The sequence below is a fragment of the Homalodisca vitripennis genome, chromosome 4 (assembly GCF_021130785.1).
Source record: "Homalodisca vitripennis isolate AUS2020 chromosome 4, UT_GWSS_2.1, whole genome shotgun sequence".
Taxonomy (NCBI): domain Eukaryota; kingdom Metazoa; phylum Arthropoda; class Insecta; order Hemiptera; family Cicadellidae; genus Homalodisca; species Homalodisca vitripennis.
The window spans coordinates 149,767,287-149,785,308 of NC_060210.1; the positions used below are offsets into that span (position 1 = coordinate 149,767,287).

General features: G+C 33.6%; 2 protein-coding genes across 5 annotated transcripts in view; one reads left to right on the forward strand and one right to left on the reverse strand.

Moving 5' to 3' along the window:
- LOC124360327 (constitutive coactivator of peroxisome proliferator-activated receptor gamma-like) overlaps positions 1–18,022 on the forward strand; it is a 124,828-nt gene that overhangs the window by 25,072 nt on the left and 81,734 nt on the right. For both annotated transcript variants that reach the window (XM_046813855.1, XM_046813856.1), the window contains exons 6-7: positions 741–922; positions 1,225–1,375. In XM_046813855.1, the coding sequence (XP_046669811.1) occupies positions 741–922; positions 1,225–1,375 (333 nt within the window). The remainder of the gene's footprint in view (positions 1–740; positions 923–1,224; positions 1,376–18,022) is intronic.
- The window catches only part of LOC124360326, an 87,655-nt gene continuing 72,013 nt past the window's right edge, over positions 2,381–18,022 (reverse strand). The window contains exons 13-16 of one of the 3 annotated variants that reach the window (XM_046813852.1): positions 12,541–12,726; positions 11,173–11,311; positions 8,043–8,385; positions 2,381–2,551 (exon numbers count right to left, since the gene is read on the reverse strand). In XM_046813852.1, coding sequence (XP_046669808.1) covers positions 2,533–2,551; positions 8,043–8,385; positions 11,173–11,311; positions 12,541–12,726 — 687 coding nt within the window. In that variant the 3' untranslated portion in view covers positions 2,381–2,532. The other 2 variants (XM_046813853.1, XM_046813854.1) reach the window with 2 other exon arrangements.

Sequence of the window (18,022 nt, forward strand, 5' to 3'; positions counted from 1 at the left end):
GTAAGTGAGTGAGTGAATGGTATCTTGTTAATATTGTATAATTTGTTTAATTAATTCAGTGAGTACTTGCCAACAGGTAGGCCTACTCAGTGGAGTGTTAGCTAACATTAATGTGGTTTGAAATTCATTGTGTGCTTTAAGAGTGTTAACTTTACAAAAAAATCAAGCTGGCCAGACTACTGAGCTATATTGTCCATCCATTAGTGGTTATTCTTAATTGGTCACCAGTGTGTTAGGAAAATTCATTAAGCACCAATTTTTGCTGGTAAAACAAAACATTATTCTTTTAAGTTAATTTTTTATTTTAGAAGGATTGTTAAGGCAACAGGACTTTTTTCAGACATTTGTTATTGTTCAGTGATACAAAACATCAATAACACTGATCAACGTTTAAAGATCTGCAATCTGATTCTTCCTCAATTGTATGATAATCCTAAAAAAACTACACTATAGGTTAAAATAACAAATCATACCAAAATGTTTTACACACAGAAGTCAGGAATTACAACCGACATGTCAACTCTATGCACAATGTCTCTAAGACATGTAATTAATAAAAGCAAACGCCAATTATTAAAAGTAAATTGAAAAATACAGATCACACTATATAAAAGAAGTGATCTGCACTCAATAACCAACCACTGAGAACTGACCAGTGAGTGAATCCATACAATAGTGATTCATTTGAACCATCTAATAGCTGTCTTTCAATCTTTAATTGACTTGTTACATATCCACAGAAAACGAAATTGAGGGTAGAGAAAGTGATGATCCATGGTTTCGAGTAATGACAGAAGCCAGACGAAGACACCGGTATAACCTCAACCCTGGTTGTATTTTTTCTGTGATGAATGGTCTGCATTTTGAGAGCAGTACATCTCTTGAGGATTACAGCCAAGATGATCTTCCTACTTTTATTAAGGTGCAGTTGGCAAGCTTATCAAATAAATAGTTAAAGTAGTTTATTTATTTTTTTAATGAAGGCATTTTATTTATTGAAATAAATTTGTTGCATCAAACTTGAAGACAAAAAATAACCAAAATAGTATTTTACACACAATATGAGAAGTGGTACAGTTGTCATTTGATTTTCTTCCCCGAACAACTCAATTAGAACACCTTATTCTGTACTGTCAACTGGTATCGTAAGATATAATAGTGTATTTTAATTGGTTTCAAATGGATAGTTAAATAGATTGTGTAATCAATTAAAATCGGATACAGATGACTCAACCTATCAGGGAACGAATCTATGGGATACTGCTACAGGAGAAGCCTCTACCAGAGTCTGGGGTACACCTGGTACCGGAATTGTGCATGGCCGGACCAGGGAGTGTTGACCAGCCAAACTATGTTCCAGCAGTGCCACCTGCACGTGAGTTATGCTATAAAACTAAGTCTGTACATTTTTAAAGTTAGTACTATTATAATAATTAATACAAGTAATCCATGTGGTACAAAAGATGTATAAAACCAAGTAATTAAAGATGATGATTAATGTTTTACTTTGAAGATTATGGCTTTGGAATAAGTGAGATCATAAGCAATTTAAATTGCATTAACTATGTTTTTGCAACATTTTTCCAACTGTCCTCATTCGTCTTAACCATCTCCATATCAGATGGAGTATGACTCAAGAGTTTCTTACACAATTCTCTGAGCTACAACAGCTCCTTGTGCAGCTAACCAATTAATTACTTTTGTAAACATATGGGTAATATGTTAACTAATATTATAAAACTTGATCAAACATTTGAATTTAAATCTTGAATGAACTTACAAAACTATAAGATTGTGTTGTGTGTGATCGCTCTTACAGAAACATGTACTTTTACACCCCCATTTGTTACTTTAGTAAAGATGTTTCATTTTAAAGACAATTAATATTCATCCAAATCATTATTAGTATTTTTGTATGATGTACATTTTTTGAATATTTAAGTTACCACGTACAAAAATTTTTTTTCTGAATAACTTATAAAAGCTTTGAAAAAACTGAAAGTGTTTGGATGCATATTGATTATATCTTTTAAATGATATATCTCCCATACTTCTATGACTACAACTATGGTTGTTAAAGTGCATAAGGTTTTAACATTTTTCTTACTGGGCTGTTAAATTTTTTATCTTGTTTGTAAACAAGATGGTCACCAGTACAGCTGGGTCATAATGAAAATATGGCAATGGAACACCATACAAAGTGGAAGAAGGGAAATCATTCAGTTTAGTAGAAGAGTTATGAGATTTATGAGAAATGGGAATTAGGCCTAGATTCATTACTCAGTGATAAACTTCATGTTGATTTAAACATGTACATTACTATCCAATTGATCCTGGTTCATACTATGGCTTAGATATGCACGGCTAAATAAGAGTCATGTTTGTATCAAAATAATTTATTGGCTAATCATCAACATTCGCAACACAGCCACTGTCGATTTAATCCACTAAAAGTTACATATTTTCATCTTCATAATGGTAAAGTATGGATCATCATATTCTTCATCCATTTGAATGGCACTTGTTATAAAATCAGAATACTCTCTGGCGCCTGTAAAAAATCATTTTAAAATTAGACTTTAAATTGTATTTATTATTTAAGCATGTGTTTTATTTTTTGGATCTCAAAACATTCAAAAACAATAAACTAAGAAGGAATTTATTCACCAAACAGCATATTAACTAGTTCAGGAGGGAATAGGAATTGAGTATGCCCTGAAGAGTCTAACACAGTTATTTATTTTTTCTATGTTTTGCGAGATCATAACACGCAATGTCGTCACCCTTCACCCTGAATGCTATTGTTATACTGTGCAATTTTTTATTTTGTTGTCTGACAGACGAAAGGTTTATTTAATATCTGAGTTCTTACTAAAGAAAAATGTAGGTAAGATTCCTCTATGCACTGACGAAGCTGGAAGTACTATTCAAAATATTGTGGGAAGTATGAAAAATAAATCAGCTGATTCAATCACTGTGGTATGCATCAGCTAATGGTGTGATTACTTTGTTGGGCCAGCACTGGTACTATATCAAGTACCACCAAAGATGTCCTTTGAGTAATAGCCAACTGCAGAGTAGCACATGGTTGCCACATAGAATAGCTAGTGATTATTGCCAAATTATATATATATATATATATTGTATCAAACTATTAATTTGGACACAATACTTATTAGAATATATGCCTCAATGACAAAATGAACTCTTTGTATTGTTTTGACATCAGAGACACCTAGACTGCAAAACATAGTGTAATCTAGGTGAAGAGAGGTATTCCCAATGTCTCATAAAGTGCACAACTGAGTGTACTACATTGTTTTGACATCAGAGACACCTAGACTGCAAAACATAGTGTAATCTAGGTAAAGAAAGGTATTCCCAATGTCTCATGAAGTGCACAACTGAGTGTACTACATTGTTTTATACACAATCTCTAATGATAGATGAGAAAATGGCCGTGTAAGTCTGAGATCTTGGATGCCACACTTAAAGTCAGTGAATGTTGATTGACAATTGCCTTCGTTTCATAGTTATTAAGCTTTTATTTTATATCGCAAACTCACTAATAATATAAATAATTACATTATAATTATAAAGTGTATGCAATTATTAATTATTTAAACTTATATTATATTTAAAATTAACTTGACCTATTACTGTGATTAAAAAGATTTATTTTAAAATAGATTCTATGAATAATTATGAAACTTGTGTGTTTTGCTTTTAATGGATAGTTATTTCCCTGTTTGTTTCATATATATGTGGAGAATAATCGTCCAAATACAGGAAGAATGGCTCTTAAATTTTTTACATTTAAAATTGCAACTTTTAATACATTAACTTATCATTATGATTGGTTTGACAAAATCCACCCTCACTGCTGGCAATGAATGAAAAACTGCTCTCAAGACAGTTTATATCATATTACAGAATAATATTCTAGATGGTCTGATCAGAAATGTCTGAAAAAGCTGTAAAATATTATAATTTCATCTGCAAATATGAAATGTATGTCACAGGCATCGCCACCATAGGGGACATGAGGGGCATAGCTCCACCCCAATATTTGAAAACTCGGTTTTGTCCCTTCCCCCTAAATTTTATAAGAAATTTAATGGACATTGTAATATTTTTTTAAAGTGTAATAACACAGAAGGCGCGCATGCCCGCCAGATCTGTCCCTGCCAGCAAGCACGGTGCTTGCTTGGCTTGTCGCCGCTCGAGGCTCCGTAGATTTGGAAGTACATTGAACTGTTTCTTGACAAAATGAAGCAAGCAAAAGGACAAGGAAATTAGGTAATATATAATATTTTTTTTAACAAAACAAGGATATTGGTAAGTAAAGCTTATATATATATATATATATATATATATATATATATATATATATATATAATATTTGTAAAAGGTAAATAGAATTTGTAGATGGTTATTGATTACATGTTGATGATGATGATGATGATGGGTTCTCTAAACGTGAAATGGCCATAGTATCTTAAAGTTTATTTCAAAAGTGATTTTGGTATTCTGTTATTCTAACAACTATTAACCCTTCGCGTGCTGTTGACAAATATAACCGCCAATATTTACTTTGCTAAAAACGCTGTTGACAAATATTTTCGCTTTTAAACATTGCGAATAAGGGAGTTAATTATTGGGAGTAAGTAGTTCCCAGTTTTGCCAGTGGAGTGCAGCAACTGCTGGAGCATAAATCCCTCAAAAGAAAATCACAGTAATAGTTTTCCCCGCATCCCGGTTTTTCTCCAAGCTGCGAAATGGTGGCGCACTACCCATGCCACTGCCTGTTTAGCCAGACAAACTAACTCGCCGGTTTAGTTCGTTCGTGGACTGCGAGTGGAACTGTTGTGCGTACATTGTCAAATTGGTTTTTGATATATTGGGAAGATGTGTTGTGTGTACACGCAACGGTTTACATAAGGAGACCATTTACGTGTGCGAGACATGCACCGCCCGGCCGAACCTAAACCTGGATACGTGTTTCAAAACGTACCACACATTGACATTATCTTGAACACAGTGATGGCTAATTTTAGATCTTTTTATATTCATTAAAGTTTTATTTTAACTATAATATACATACTATACATATAATATACTATAATATAATATTATACACTATAGTAAAATTTTTTTCAACATTTCGTTAAATTTTGTGTATTTATATTGTTTTATAATTTAAATAAACTTATTAAAAAAATTATACTTTTTTCGTTCCCAAAAGTCTTTTTATATGGTAACAAACTCAAAAACAACATTAGCGTTGACTTTATGGAAAAAAATTTTATAAGGTATATGTAGCGTTTGGGTATGGTGCGTTCCAAATTGCCGTAGCGCGGGAAGGGTTAAACAATTGAACGCGTTGGTATGTATTCTATTTATTATACTTTTCCCCTATCTAGGTCTATACTTACAGTATGGGGAAAGTATAGTGATAGGTCATAAAAACCTTTTTTCAAGTTTGCTTAAAAATTGGTTTTGGGGTCCCCTATGACCGAAAAAATGAAATGGGTTGTTTTTGTTCTCTGTCTCAGTCTGCTTATATGTTGTTTGCTCAGGACAGCTGGATGCTAAACTAATGGACTGTGGACCGATTTTATTAAAATTTGGTACACAATACCTTGTACCCCCAGAAATTTTTTTTATTTTTTGAGAAAAAATCTTAAGGGGGTGGGTTTTTGCTCAAACCAGTCTTAAAAATTTAAAAAAATTAATTTTATAAAAAAGCCGCTCTAACATATTTGAATTTTCCGTGTATAAACATTTTACTACAATATTCGTGGAATATATCCTTGGAAAAAAGCTCAAATTTGATTTGACCTAAATCCATCAGATACTCCTTATGCAAAACAATCAGCTTGCGTCTCCACTGCTATTCTTGTTTGTATGAAGAATTAAAACATTTTATTAGTAAGCTACCGGTTAATCTCAGTGAATCAAGTTGTAATTTTATGTTATTTTATATTTTCTGGTTTCATAATCGTGTATATTGTTATTTGACAATTGTTATTCATGTATTCCATGTATTTAAATTAAATTTAAAAAAATTAAAATTAAATTAAATATTTGATTTTTGGCTATTTTATTTCTGACTACGCACACAACTAAAAATGTATGTAGTTCAGAAGTAATATTAAAAATGTAAATCTTTGTTTTCAATAATGAAATTGATGAAGAACCTATCAACAAACACCTGAAACACCTGAAAGAAAATATTATCACCACTGAGTTCAGAATCTGTACCATCATCGGTTTGCACCCATCAACATCAACATCAACTGAAGCACAGCAAGACGGAAGAAACAACCAAGACATAGTGGCATCAGTGGACTGCTCTGTTTGTCACACTTCTCCTCATCAACCTCAGATTCTACCAGAGAATTTTCTGGTGCAAACACCCAGGCAGAGTGCTGAAATTCCAGACCAATTGGTACAAAAGATTTCCTTGGCTACATGTGGCTGGAGCAGAAGGGCTAAGCTGTGTTTACTGTACAAAATATGCTCAATTGTGTGTGCCTAGGCAAAATGCTGGCTACTAAAGCAGATAAGGCTTTTAGTGAAAAAACGTTCAACAACTGGAAAATAGCTATTGAAAGTTTGGAAACCACCAAACGAGTAATGCTCATTCCCAAGCTGTTTTAAGCTACTCTCAGTTACAAGCACTTATTGAGTCACAACTGTCACATGTTAAACTCGAAGAACTTGCTTTCGAATCCCTTTTGACTATAATAAGTAGTGTTAAGTATCTCTTTAGACAAGGTTTGGCAGTAAGAGGTCACAAAACTGATGAAGGTAACCTAATGAAACTATTGAAAGTGCGCTGTGAGGACAAGCCATCTTTGAAACGGTGCCTAGAAAAAGATACTACCTATACTCACCCTACCATACAAAACGAAATCATACAGATATTGGGAAACGAAATTGTGTCAAGTATAGTTCAGAGCATTAAGTTAAGCAACCCTTTGATGTACTCTGTCATTTGTGATGGGGTGCGATATATTGCTGACAATGAACAGGTCAGTGTTTGTGTCAGGTGGGTTGATACTGATCTTCAACCTCACGAAAGTTTTTTGGGTTTTATGAATCGGCCAATATTTATATATATAGCAGCTCTCATTTTTGACGTGTTGCTTAGATTGCTGATAACATGAGTGGTATCCACAAGGGAACTCAGTCGGTAGTAATAGACAAACAACCACTTGCTGACTACATTCATTGTGGTGCTCACTGTGTCAATCTAGTAATGAAAGCAAGCTGTGAGACTTCAAGAACTGCCAAAAACACAATGAGTTGGGCTCATCAGCTAGGAGTATTGTTTTCAAACATAAAAGCTAAAGATGAATACAAACATCTAGTTGAAGATGTAGCTCAAGGTCCAATCAGTAACATTGCACAAATAAAACCTCTGTGTCCCACAAGATGGATATACCGGAAAGGACAAATCAATAAAATTTTGCACGATTATCCATTCATTTTGAAAACTTTGAATGAACTTACAGAACGTAAGTATGAAGGAAACAGTGGTTTGTTGAGTGTGTTTAAAGATATCTGAGGGTAACGCTGATGGCTATGAGTTTACTTCGACTTCAACTGAAGAACATTTCAGGCGGGAGTATTTTGAAATCATTGACACGGCTGTACATAGTCTCAAAACTCATACTTGAACAGGCTGGTATGAAAAACAAATTCAGTTTGAGAAAGTACTGCTAAAAAGAGAAGGTAATGATATCAATGGCTAGCGCCATATCTGGAAATCAACGGTCAAATGTTGAAATCAGAACTAAAAAAAATTGTTTGAAAAAAAACTGTAATATCTTTAAATTAAACTGCTATTTAAAACAGGTGGGAGCATATAAATTACAATAGTTTACATCTGTTATATTTGTTTGCCAATGCATCTTCGAGCATTACAGTGGTTGTTTACTTCTTTTCAATGTTTGGTTTGTTGCAAATATTGGTTGAAAACCTGATTATAGTATTAAAATGTAGAAGTTTAAATTAAGTATATGGGATACTTGTACCTTCTGGTGGTGGATGATGATTGTGCAGGGTCATACGGGTAATTTAGGGCTCCATGGGACACATGGGCTGTTGGGTTTATCTGGAGATTAGGCTTGTTGGCTGGTTGTGGAGGCACACGCTGATTGCTTGACGTGGTCAGCTGGTTATTAGACTGCAGAGACTCGAAAGTTGAGTCAGGTCCTGGTCCTGCTCTTTCCTGATCTCCTGTCTCTTCCATTGTTGACAGTCGTCCCATGAACAATATGGCCTGACTATCGGCCTCACACACAAAGTAATAGAACGGTCGGTTCAACTCCAGGCTGATGGAGTCTAGGCCGTGCATGAGCGGAACAACTGAAGCACCTGGAACACAGTATGGCATGAGTATCGACCTCACACACAAAGTAATAGAACGGTCGGTTCAACTCCAGGCTGTTGGAGTCTAGGCCGTGCATAAGTGGAACAACTGAAGCACCTGGAACACAGTATGGCATGAGTATCGACCTCACACACAAAGTAATAGAATGGTCGGTTTACTCCAGGCTGATAGAATCTTGGCCGTGCATATGCGGAACAACTGAAGCACCTGGAACACAGTATGGCCTGAGTTTCGACCTCACACATAAAGTAATAAAATGAACGGGTTAACTCCAGGCTGATGGAGTCTAGGCGGTGCATGAGCGGAACAACTGAAGCACCTGGAACACAGTATGGCCTGAGTTTCGACCTCACACACAAAGTAATAGAATGGTTGGTTCAACTCCAGGCTGATGGAGTCTAGGCTATGCATAAGCGGAACAACTGAAGCACCTGGAACACAGTATGGCATGAGTATCGACCTCACACACAAAGTAATAGAATGGTCGGTTTACTCCAGTCTGATGGAGTCTAGGCCGTGCATGAGCGGAACAACTGAAGCACCTGGAACACAGTATGGCCTGAGTTTCGACCTCACACACAAATTAATAAAATGAATGGGTTAACTCCAGGCTAATGAAGTCCAGACCATGCGTAACAATTGAAGCACCTCGAACATTAATCAATATTGGAACACCTAATTATTAAATATCTTAAGTATATTGAAGTAAAACTATGTCAACTATATGAAATTTTAACTTTTGTAGTTTCTTATTTGGTTTTTTACAACAATATACATTCCCACGCCACAGATGGATATATTGGAATGGTAGGATTTGACCAAAACGCCAAACACGATTATATCCCTGTTATTACACATTTTGTCTCTTGGAGAGTTTGTAAGTTCATAAAAGGATTTCAAAATGGCAAAGGAAGTTTTAATAGACGATATTCACTTCACTGCAGGGGGATAAGATAACATTATGGACCTTATCTAAGAAACCTTACATGAGAAAATGCCCTAATAATTATAAGTTTATATAATTTTGCAATTTTCTTAGATTATGTCTTAAATTTGAATTTAGATCAAATTAACAGTATGGGATATAGCTTTTTCCCAATAAATATGGTAATTTTAGCTAAACATGTCCTATTTTTTATATGTTTTTTGTGTTTACTTCTTATAGAATATTTATAGTAAAAATAACTTTGAAGTTAAAGAAAAATATATTTTATAGATGACTTGGTGGAAATCAATGGATTTATTAACGGTGTACAAATGGTTAAAGTAATAATCACACGAGATGGAATTCCTATTTAATTTAGAAGTACAATTAATTACCAAGTTTCATAAATAATTTGTCATAACTTAAATGTTCTGATTGATATGAGATGTTCTGTCTTTATTACAACACACTTAAATATTTCTTCAAAGCGAATTTTGAGAAGTTTTCTCCACTTAAATCTAGCATTAGTTGTACTTTATCTGGACCATTGAGACATTGTGTACTGTGGTTGTTCCAAGGGAAACATCTTTCATAACTACCAGCAAACACTGGCAAAACTTCAATAAGTTTAAAAAAAATACTTAAGGATTACCTAACAATCAAATTATTATACTCTTTTAAGGAATTATAAATGCAATAAAGTAAAATTAGCCTAATTTTAAGAAATGTTGAATACTTAAGTTAATGACACTATTCAATGTATTGACTGTAATACCTATGAATAAAGAATTATCTGAATCTGAATCTGAACTATACTTAACACATGAAATATGCAAAAGATTTACACAACAAGGTGGGAAGGATTGATTTAATGCAAATGTTAAGATTAACTCAATTTCGTAAACAAGATTTCACTTCCGACAGTCTCAGATTTCAGGCCCTGCACTGTCAAAAGGTGAAATTAAGCTAAACTCAACATTCACAAACAAATTAATAACAAATAAGTGTTTTTAATTTATAAATTATTATTATAAAAAATTCTGTAAAATTTTTTGAAACATTTTAACAATATATTTTAAAAATCTTGAAATAAAAGCATTTCATATTCTGGTTTTATAATGCACATTATTAAACCATATTTAGTTAGAAGTACGAGTATTGATAAAAATTACTTTCAACACCCAAATAAAGGGGGTTTTTAAACAATATTGAAAATATGTAATTATTGATGTACCTTTTATTGCTGTATTAATGTAATGGAATAAGACACACTAGAGCAGAAATGAAAACCTTCTACTACTCTCAACAACTCATAATCCCCATTTTACCCATGAAATTGGGGGGGAGATATTTTAAAACTCATCTAGGCAAAATAAGGGAGCAGGTTGCCAATCCAAGAAAGAAACATAATATTTTGATCTCATGGAGTCACAAATCTTGTGTAACTAACAAATTATTTTCATATAAAACTTTTTGAGTACCGGTAATCTATGTTTTTATATTTTCCTTCTTTTTTTACTTCATACTGTTTTAAAATCAATAACTCTATATTTACTTCTTATTTTTGTATGCTGTCTATCAGTTTTACTGTTTATTTTTAGGGCCTTTTATATATATTTTCCCCCAAACACCATACCTTTCATTCTTTATTATATTTTAAATCTATCCTAATGAAAATGTATGGAAAATATTTAGTTGGCACTAACGACTGCATACATTAACTCTTGAGACCTGTAATAGTTTTGATGTATACTACTTCCACCTGACCCTGCCATTGATCCTGTAAGGATTAAAACTAACAGTTAAATAAAGTCTATAGTGTTGTAATTAAAACTGGAAACCTTACCAGATCCAGCAGCGGCCTTGGTCCCCTTTTCAGTAACTTCCATCACAGCCTTGTGAATCATTGCACTTATTTTTCCCTGCTTATTAATGAAAATATAAGGTAGTTTTGCTTTAGGGGAGAATACTTCGTTTAGACCCATCTAAAAACAAAATATTTTAATAGGTCATTATGAACTTTTTCCAACTACTTATTTTAAAACTGTTCTACATATATAATTTAAATAATGATTGATTAACAAAACATATTTGCTTTGCTGGGACATGAATCCAGGTGTCTCACATGCCAGGCAATCTTGTTGAACACTACACCACAGATTACTCATTTATTCAAATTTATATTGGTTTGTTTGTGTCACACGTGTGTAAATAAACAAACTAACATGTGATTGGAAAACCTAATAACTGTCATAAGACTTTTAACATGTTGGCTGGGGCAGACCAGCAGTGAAGGTGTTAAAGTTTTACGTGTAGCTTAATCAGTAAATCTAGTCCCAATGTTATATGGAATATAGAAGAGTTAGTTTTAAAACAGTCACCTTTAAAATAAATGGAGTCAGCAACTCAAACATGACTGGGAGCGTTTCCTAGTCGCAGTGACAAAATATGTTCACCATATTAATTTATGTAGATGTTAATTTTTTGTTCATGTCAACTCCAGACCTTCATTCAGTTTGATCAGTATCAGTCTCAGTAACCTGCAGTTCTTTTGTTGAACTGTTGGTTTAATTTTGTCGGTTTAAAATTTCCTTTTATTGTCCAAACTTTTTTTGTGAGTAATGTTCAATACAGAACTACTTATAAATACAACTAGTTTTCACTCTTCCTTTGTACCTTAAAGAAACACTAGAGATGTGATAAGCTGATAATGGATTGAGTTAGCCCTTGTAAAGTTTGTGAACTGACAAGACATGCCAGTAAAGAACAGGAACAATAAAAAATAACTATAAACAGTTCATTATAAAGTTTTCAAATTATTATAAAATATGTTAGTACTATACAATGACTTGACACAAGTCAACACACAACAATTGTTAATTGTTTTTTACCAAGAACAATTAACTATGTACTGTACAGTCATACAATTTTTGTTCTTTACATAAAGTACATTAATTCTTATTACTGTGTCAAACTGTCAAAATGTCATTTTGGAAATTAAGCTTGTTTAAGTGGGTATTTAAAATTTGCGAATACAGAGTATTTTTTATGAAATGACATTATATTTTATTTTATAACTGATATGAAAAATCTTGTTTATTAAATACTGTAGAAAAAGTATAAACATACTGTACTGTACTATATGTAGTACTGAGAAATTAGAATTATTTTGAATTCAGCAATGATGCAATATTGCCCTCTGATATAATGTTACCTCTTGTAATACAGATGAAAGTTTGGTTTCAAACTCAATGGAGAAGCGAGGCATGGTCAGATTAACCTCCAAGAGCTTCATTTTCTGTATGAGAGCTGGGAACACAAGTCTGGAAGAATCTAAATCCAGTTGCTTTATACCATCTTTCTTGAAAGGGAGCACAATAACCATGAAGAACCTTTCTTCCTAAATAAATAAAACACCAAGCACTTTAAAAGTATGAAGAAAATTAAAAAAAAAAACAACGTAAACAATATAAAATACCATACTTTTTCCATATCTTCATTTAAACTATTTAATTCAAATTACTATCCTACAAACTTTAGTACATCCTTCAATTTTCAACCTAAATTTATTTAAAAAAAAGCACTATAAGGCAAATTTTATTTGTGTATTAATACCTGTGAATTAAAAATAAATATTTAATATAATACAAAAAATAAAATTGTAATAAAATTACATTTAATTGATAGTATTCCAATTGATAATAATATTCTAGTAAAAATATAAATATAATATTTATACATATTGTTGGTATTTTATGTGTATAATTTGTATCAAATATGAAATATTTCCAGAATATCTGAAGTATTCTATTATAAAAACAGTAGGAACAAACAATAGTAATAACAATACTTATTAGCATAGGTCTTTTTCGTGTTTTTTCAAAGATTTCATAACAATGTAATTTATAATAGGGCATTTATTGAATTTTATTATGTTTTAAATACATTACAATTCAGAGAGAAAAATAAGTACTTAACATGGTATCAAATTCGATCATTAGAATTTGAAATGTACTAAATAGAAAAAGCCGTATATTATGATTTAATACATTGGCTACATAGTGATGCACTATCTAATGTTGGAGCAAGTATAGTATGTGGTACTCAGTACGAGTCATCTCTGTTGGCAAACTTGTTACTTAAGACAATTATTTGGGTTGAAAATGCAAATCTGTCTGGAGAAATAATGTTTGTGACTTGATAGCATTACAGGTAGACTGGTGCAATTGTATTTTAACCAAATTTGCAATAAATTTAAATTCTAATGTTTTTAAAATGGTGTCAGGGCTGGTATATGTTTAATGATTATTAATTATTAAATAACCATTTTAGTACATTGAATCTGGTAATGATTTAATTTTTTGATGGCACCTCTGCATTTGTGGAAAGTCATAATTAACAATACGAGTATCTTCAACTGAAACTGAATACGAGTATCTTCAACTGAAACTGAATATGAGTATCTTCAACTGAAACTGAATTGAACAGTAACTAAATCCAACAATTGATTCAGATCTATAAATAGGTTATTTACCAATTAAAAGTTCTAAAAGTGTTTTTATCCTAAATATCTAAATAAAAATACATCAGCAAACAAACCCACAGGACCACAGATCCCAAAATTGTCATCAAATACAAGGACTGCTTTTTCCACCCCAGTCCACAATCATGCTGTGTTAGGACATAAAGATAGGTAGAGTATAAAACAATTACACACATTCTATACCACTATGATAGGTATGATTCTTCCATCAAGTGTGAGTTTTATTGGTTATTTGGTTCTTACCAACAGAAAGGCTTTATACAGTGAAAATTCATCAACAATTGACTCGAGTATATGGTGAGAATGTTGTAGTCTGCAAGTTAATGATGGACAAGTTGATGTGACTTGTCTAATAAATTTCCTGAAATTTTAAAATTTACTCACCTACACTATTGTAATGGAACACATAGGATTCAAAAACACTTATTGCTCAATAGGTTCCAAAGATGTGTAGTGATTATAAGCTTGCCGAATGATATCAGCATTTCTTATTGGCTACAAATTTGATGGCTAGAATTTTTGAAAAAATTGTAAAAGGTGACAAGACATGGATTTTGTATGGCATCCCAGACAGTACCATTAACCATTAACAACAATATATGAATTAAAACTCGCCAAAAAAAACCAAAAAGTTGAAAAAACCTTCAACAGCAAAAAGATTAAGGCCACCATGTTTTGGGAATTCTTATTGCCATGGATCAATGCACAGTAACGATTGCAGAGAACCATTCAAAATAAAGGAAGAAGAATATACTTCATTGCAACACCTGTCTTCACAGTGCTGATTGTGAAAATAACAGCCCTCATAGTAGGAGTCGATAACACCTTACTTCTTGACATCACTTTATGAGTAGATAAAAATTAATATGGGAATGTCATTTTATACAGATCATAATAGAACCATATCCAGCCTGAGATAAGTTAGGTTAAAAGTTAAGGTTTAATTCTATTAGAAAATTTTCAGACTGTATATTTCTCATGGTTTTAAAACAATTTCAACTATTGTCTTCCTGTTTGATTTTTACCATCAGAGAAAAATCAAAAATCAAATAATCTATATATATAAAAATGAATGTTTGTGTCTTTGTCCTTTATGGAATCGTAAACTATTTCACCGATCATTACGAAAATTTGTATGTATACGTATTTTTCCACGGAGAAGGTTTATAAGCTATGCCCATTGATGTAACTCGCCAACAAGCGGCGCTGCAAAAGATAAAAGTTTTAAAAGCGCCTGCACACTATAAACTGCAATTACGAAACAGTTACGTATATTACATAGCCAAACACTATTTGAAGGCGCCAAGTTATTATGTATATTTCTCTTAAAGATACATTTCTGATTGAACTTAAAGTTTGAGTGTTAGACCACTTTATAATAAAGTACATGTACGTGCACAATGGCTACAAACATAAACAGGTTTTTTTGATCGTGGCAACAAGGCAAACTCTACATCGGCGTTATAAATATAATTCAATTAAACCAGAAGTTCACATATATGGGCAAAGCTTACGAAAAGCGTGCAAAGCCGCGGGAAACAGCTAGTTAGTAATAATAATAATAATACTTTATTGTCATGGACAATGTATTATTTGTAATAATACATGTATTGACAATGTCAGAATTGTTCAACGTTACATTGTTCTTAGTCATACTAGAGCAGTCAAAAAACTTAGCCGTATAAAATAGTAACAATGCATGTATTGCAATAGACAATAGACAAATTCTTTATTAACATAACATCGAGAAATGCAATGGCGTCAATTTTATATAGGTTTTTTCCTTCAGTGGATGTGTTCTTTATTCTTCCTCCAGTCCAGGAACTCATCAATGGAGTAAAATGGTCGGTTGATGAGCCAGATGGTCAGGGCTGTCTTCAACTTCTTCATGTTCAGCATCTTTAGATCTTCTGGTAGGAGGTTAAAGAGTTTCCTCCCCATGTAGGATGGTTTCCTCTCATATGATGCAGTGTGATGTAGAGGGAGGTGAAAGTTTGATGCATGACGAGTGTTGTGTGTGTATATATCAAGGCCTCGTTGAAGCTGTTCGATCGTTACATACAATATGACTTCTTTTAAGTATAGGCCGATGATTGTTAACACATTTGTAGTTTTGAAGACCTTTCTGCAGCTCTCCCTTGGGCCAAGGCCGGCCATAATCCTGATTGCTCTCTTCTGGAGAAGTAGAATTCGATTAAGGTTTCCTGCTGTTGTGCCTCCCCAAACTGCAAGGCCATATCGTAAGTGAGACTCGAACAATGCATGGTAGGCAGTTTTTGTTGTGGCATCGTCACTGACGAGGTTTACTCTTTTTAAAATGTACAAGCAGGAGTTCAATTTTTTGGAGAGTGCGTCAACATGATTGTTCCAGGATAGTGCATTGTCGACAGTCATTCCTAGGAATTTGGTCTGGCTTTCCATTGATACTTCTAGGACTTACTCCTGTCTTCTCCCTAAAGCTAATCGTTTGGTTTTTTCAGCGTTTACAACTAAGTCGTTTTCATGACAGTATTGATATGCCTTATTCAGTGCAATGTAAGAGTTGATGGCCACATTGTTTGGTGATGACTCGGAGACTAGAAGTGTCATATCATCAGCGTACATTAGGGGAGTGCAGTGCATTCCTAGATATTGTGGCATGTCCTTTGTCAGGAGAATGAATAGGACTGGTCCCAATACCGACCCCTGAGGTACACCTCTTGTAATGGGTAAAGGGTCGGATCTTACTTCTTGGCGTATGTTTTTTTGTGTGTCTTGAATCTCAACAACCTGACTTCTTCCTTCCAAATAACTCTTGAACCATGCGTAGGCTTGGTCTTTCACACCAAGCTGTTCAAGTTTGTTGAGGATCAGTTCGTGTCACAAGCAATCAAAAGCTTTGCTAAAATTCAGCATAATTCCAGTAACCAGATTTTTTTCTTCCAAGCTATCAATGATGAATTCCGCAAGTTTGATTATGGCAGATGTTGTAGATCTTCCCTTGATGAAGCCATGTTGGCCTTCTGTTAACAGGCTGTTATGTTCACAGTGGTCCATTAGTCTTTTTAAAACTATTTTCTCAATTACTTTGGAGAAGGTTGAGATTAATGATATGGGTCTGTAGTTTTTGGCTTCAGTCTGGTTTCCACTTTTTAGCTTGGGGTATACTTTACTTTGTTTAAGTGCGGCTGGAAAGTGGCCATGAGCGAGGGATAAGTTTGTTACTTTGACTAGTGGTGGAGTTAAAGCTTTCTTACAGTGTTTCAGCATCTTTGCTGAAATTTCATCTAATCCTGACGAGGTTTTGGGTTTAAGATTATCAATGATCTGTTCAATTTCTTGTTCATTAGTGAAAGGTAGCTGTGTTAAATCATTACCTGAGGTTTGTGGAGGTGCAGGTTGTTTTGTGACTTTTGGCTGGTTTTTTAGGGTGATTTCTGCAATATTGGTGAAAAACTGGTTCAAGTGATTAGCAATTGTGTGGGGGTTAGTGACGATTTCCTGTCCTATAGCAATTTGTGGTTGTGTTATTTTTGGTTGATTGTTCTTCCTCTCACTATTTATGATCTGCCACAATGCCTTTGATTTATTTGCAGCATTTGCTATGTGATCAGCTGATGCTTGGCGCTTTACTGATTTCAGCCTCATATCATAATCTTTCTTTGCCTTGCTCATTTCATTTTTATCTGATAGCGTTCCAGTGAGTTCATATTTGACATTGTAAATAGTTTTCTTTCAGGCAATTTGTTTCTTCGTCAGCAAAAACCATCGCCTTCCTCCTCCTAGGGCGGACATTTTTTCTAAGGCAAGTTGAGTTCAGGTTGATTACCACTGTTGACAGAAGATTTTTGTATGCTGTTTCTGCTGAGTCTGTGTTGTGTACATTTTGCCAGTCTTCACTTTCCAACTGAACCTTTAGTAAGTTAAGGTTTCTTTGGTTTAATATTCTGCGCATTGTACTTTGTTGTTTTGGTAGAGTTGTTGTGTGTGTTATTTCACAGATTTGAGCTGAGTGGTCAGAAATTCCAGCATGGATCACGTTAGTAGTTATTTCATCCGTGACCATATTTGTACAGATGAAATCTATAGATGTCTTGGATGTTGGGGTAACTCGTGTTAGAGGGAGTGGTAGTCTAGTGATGTTGTGGCTGCTTAGGGTGTCATTAAGCATTTC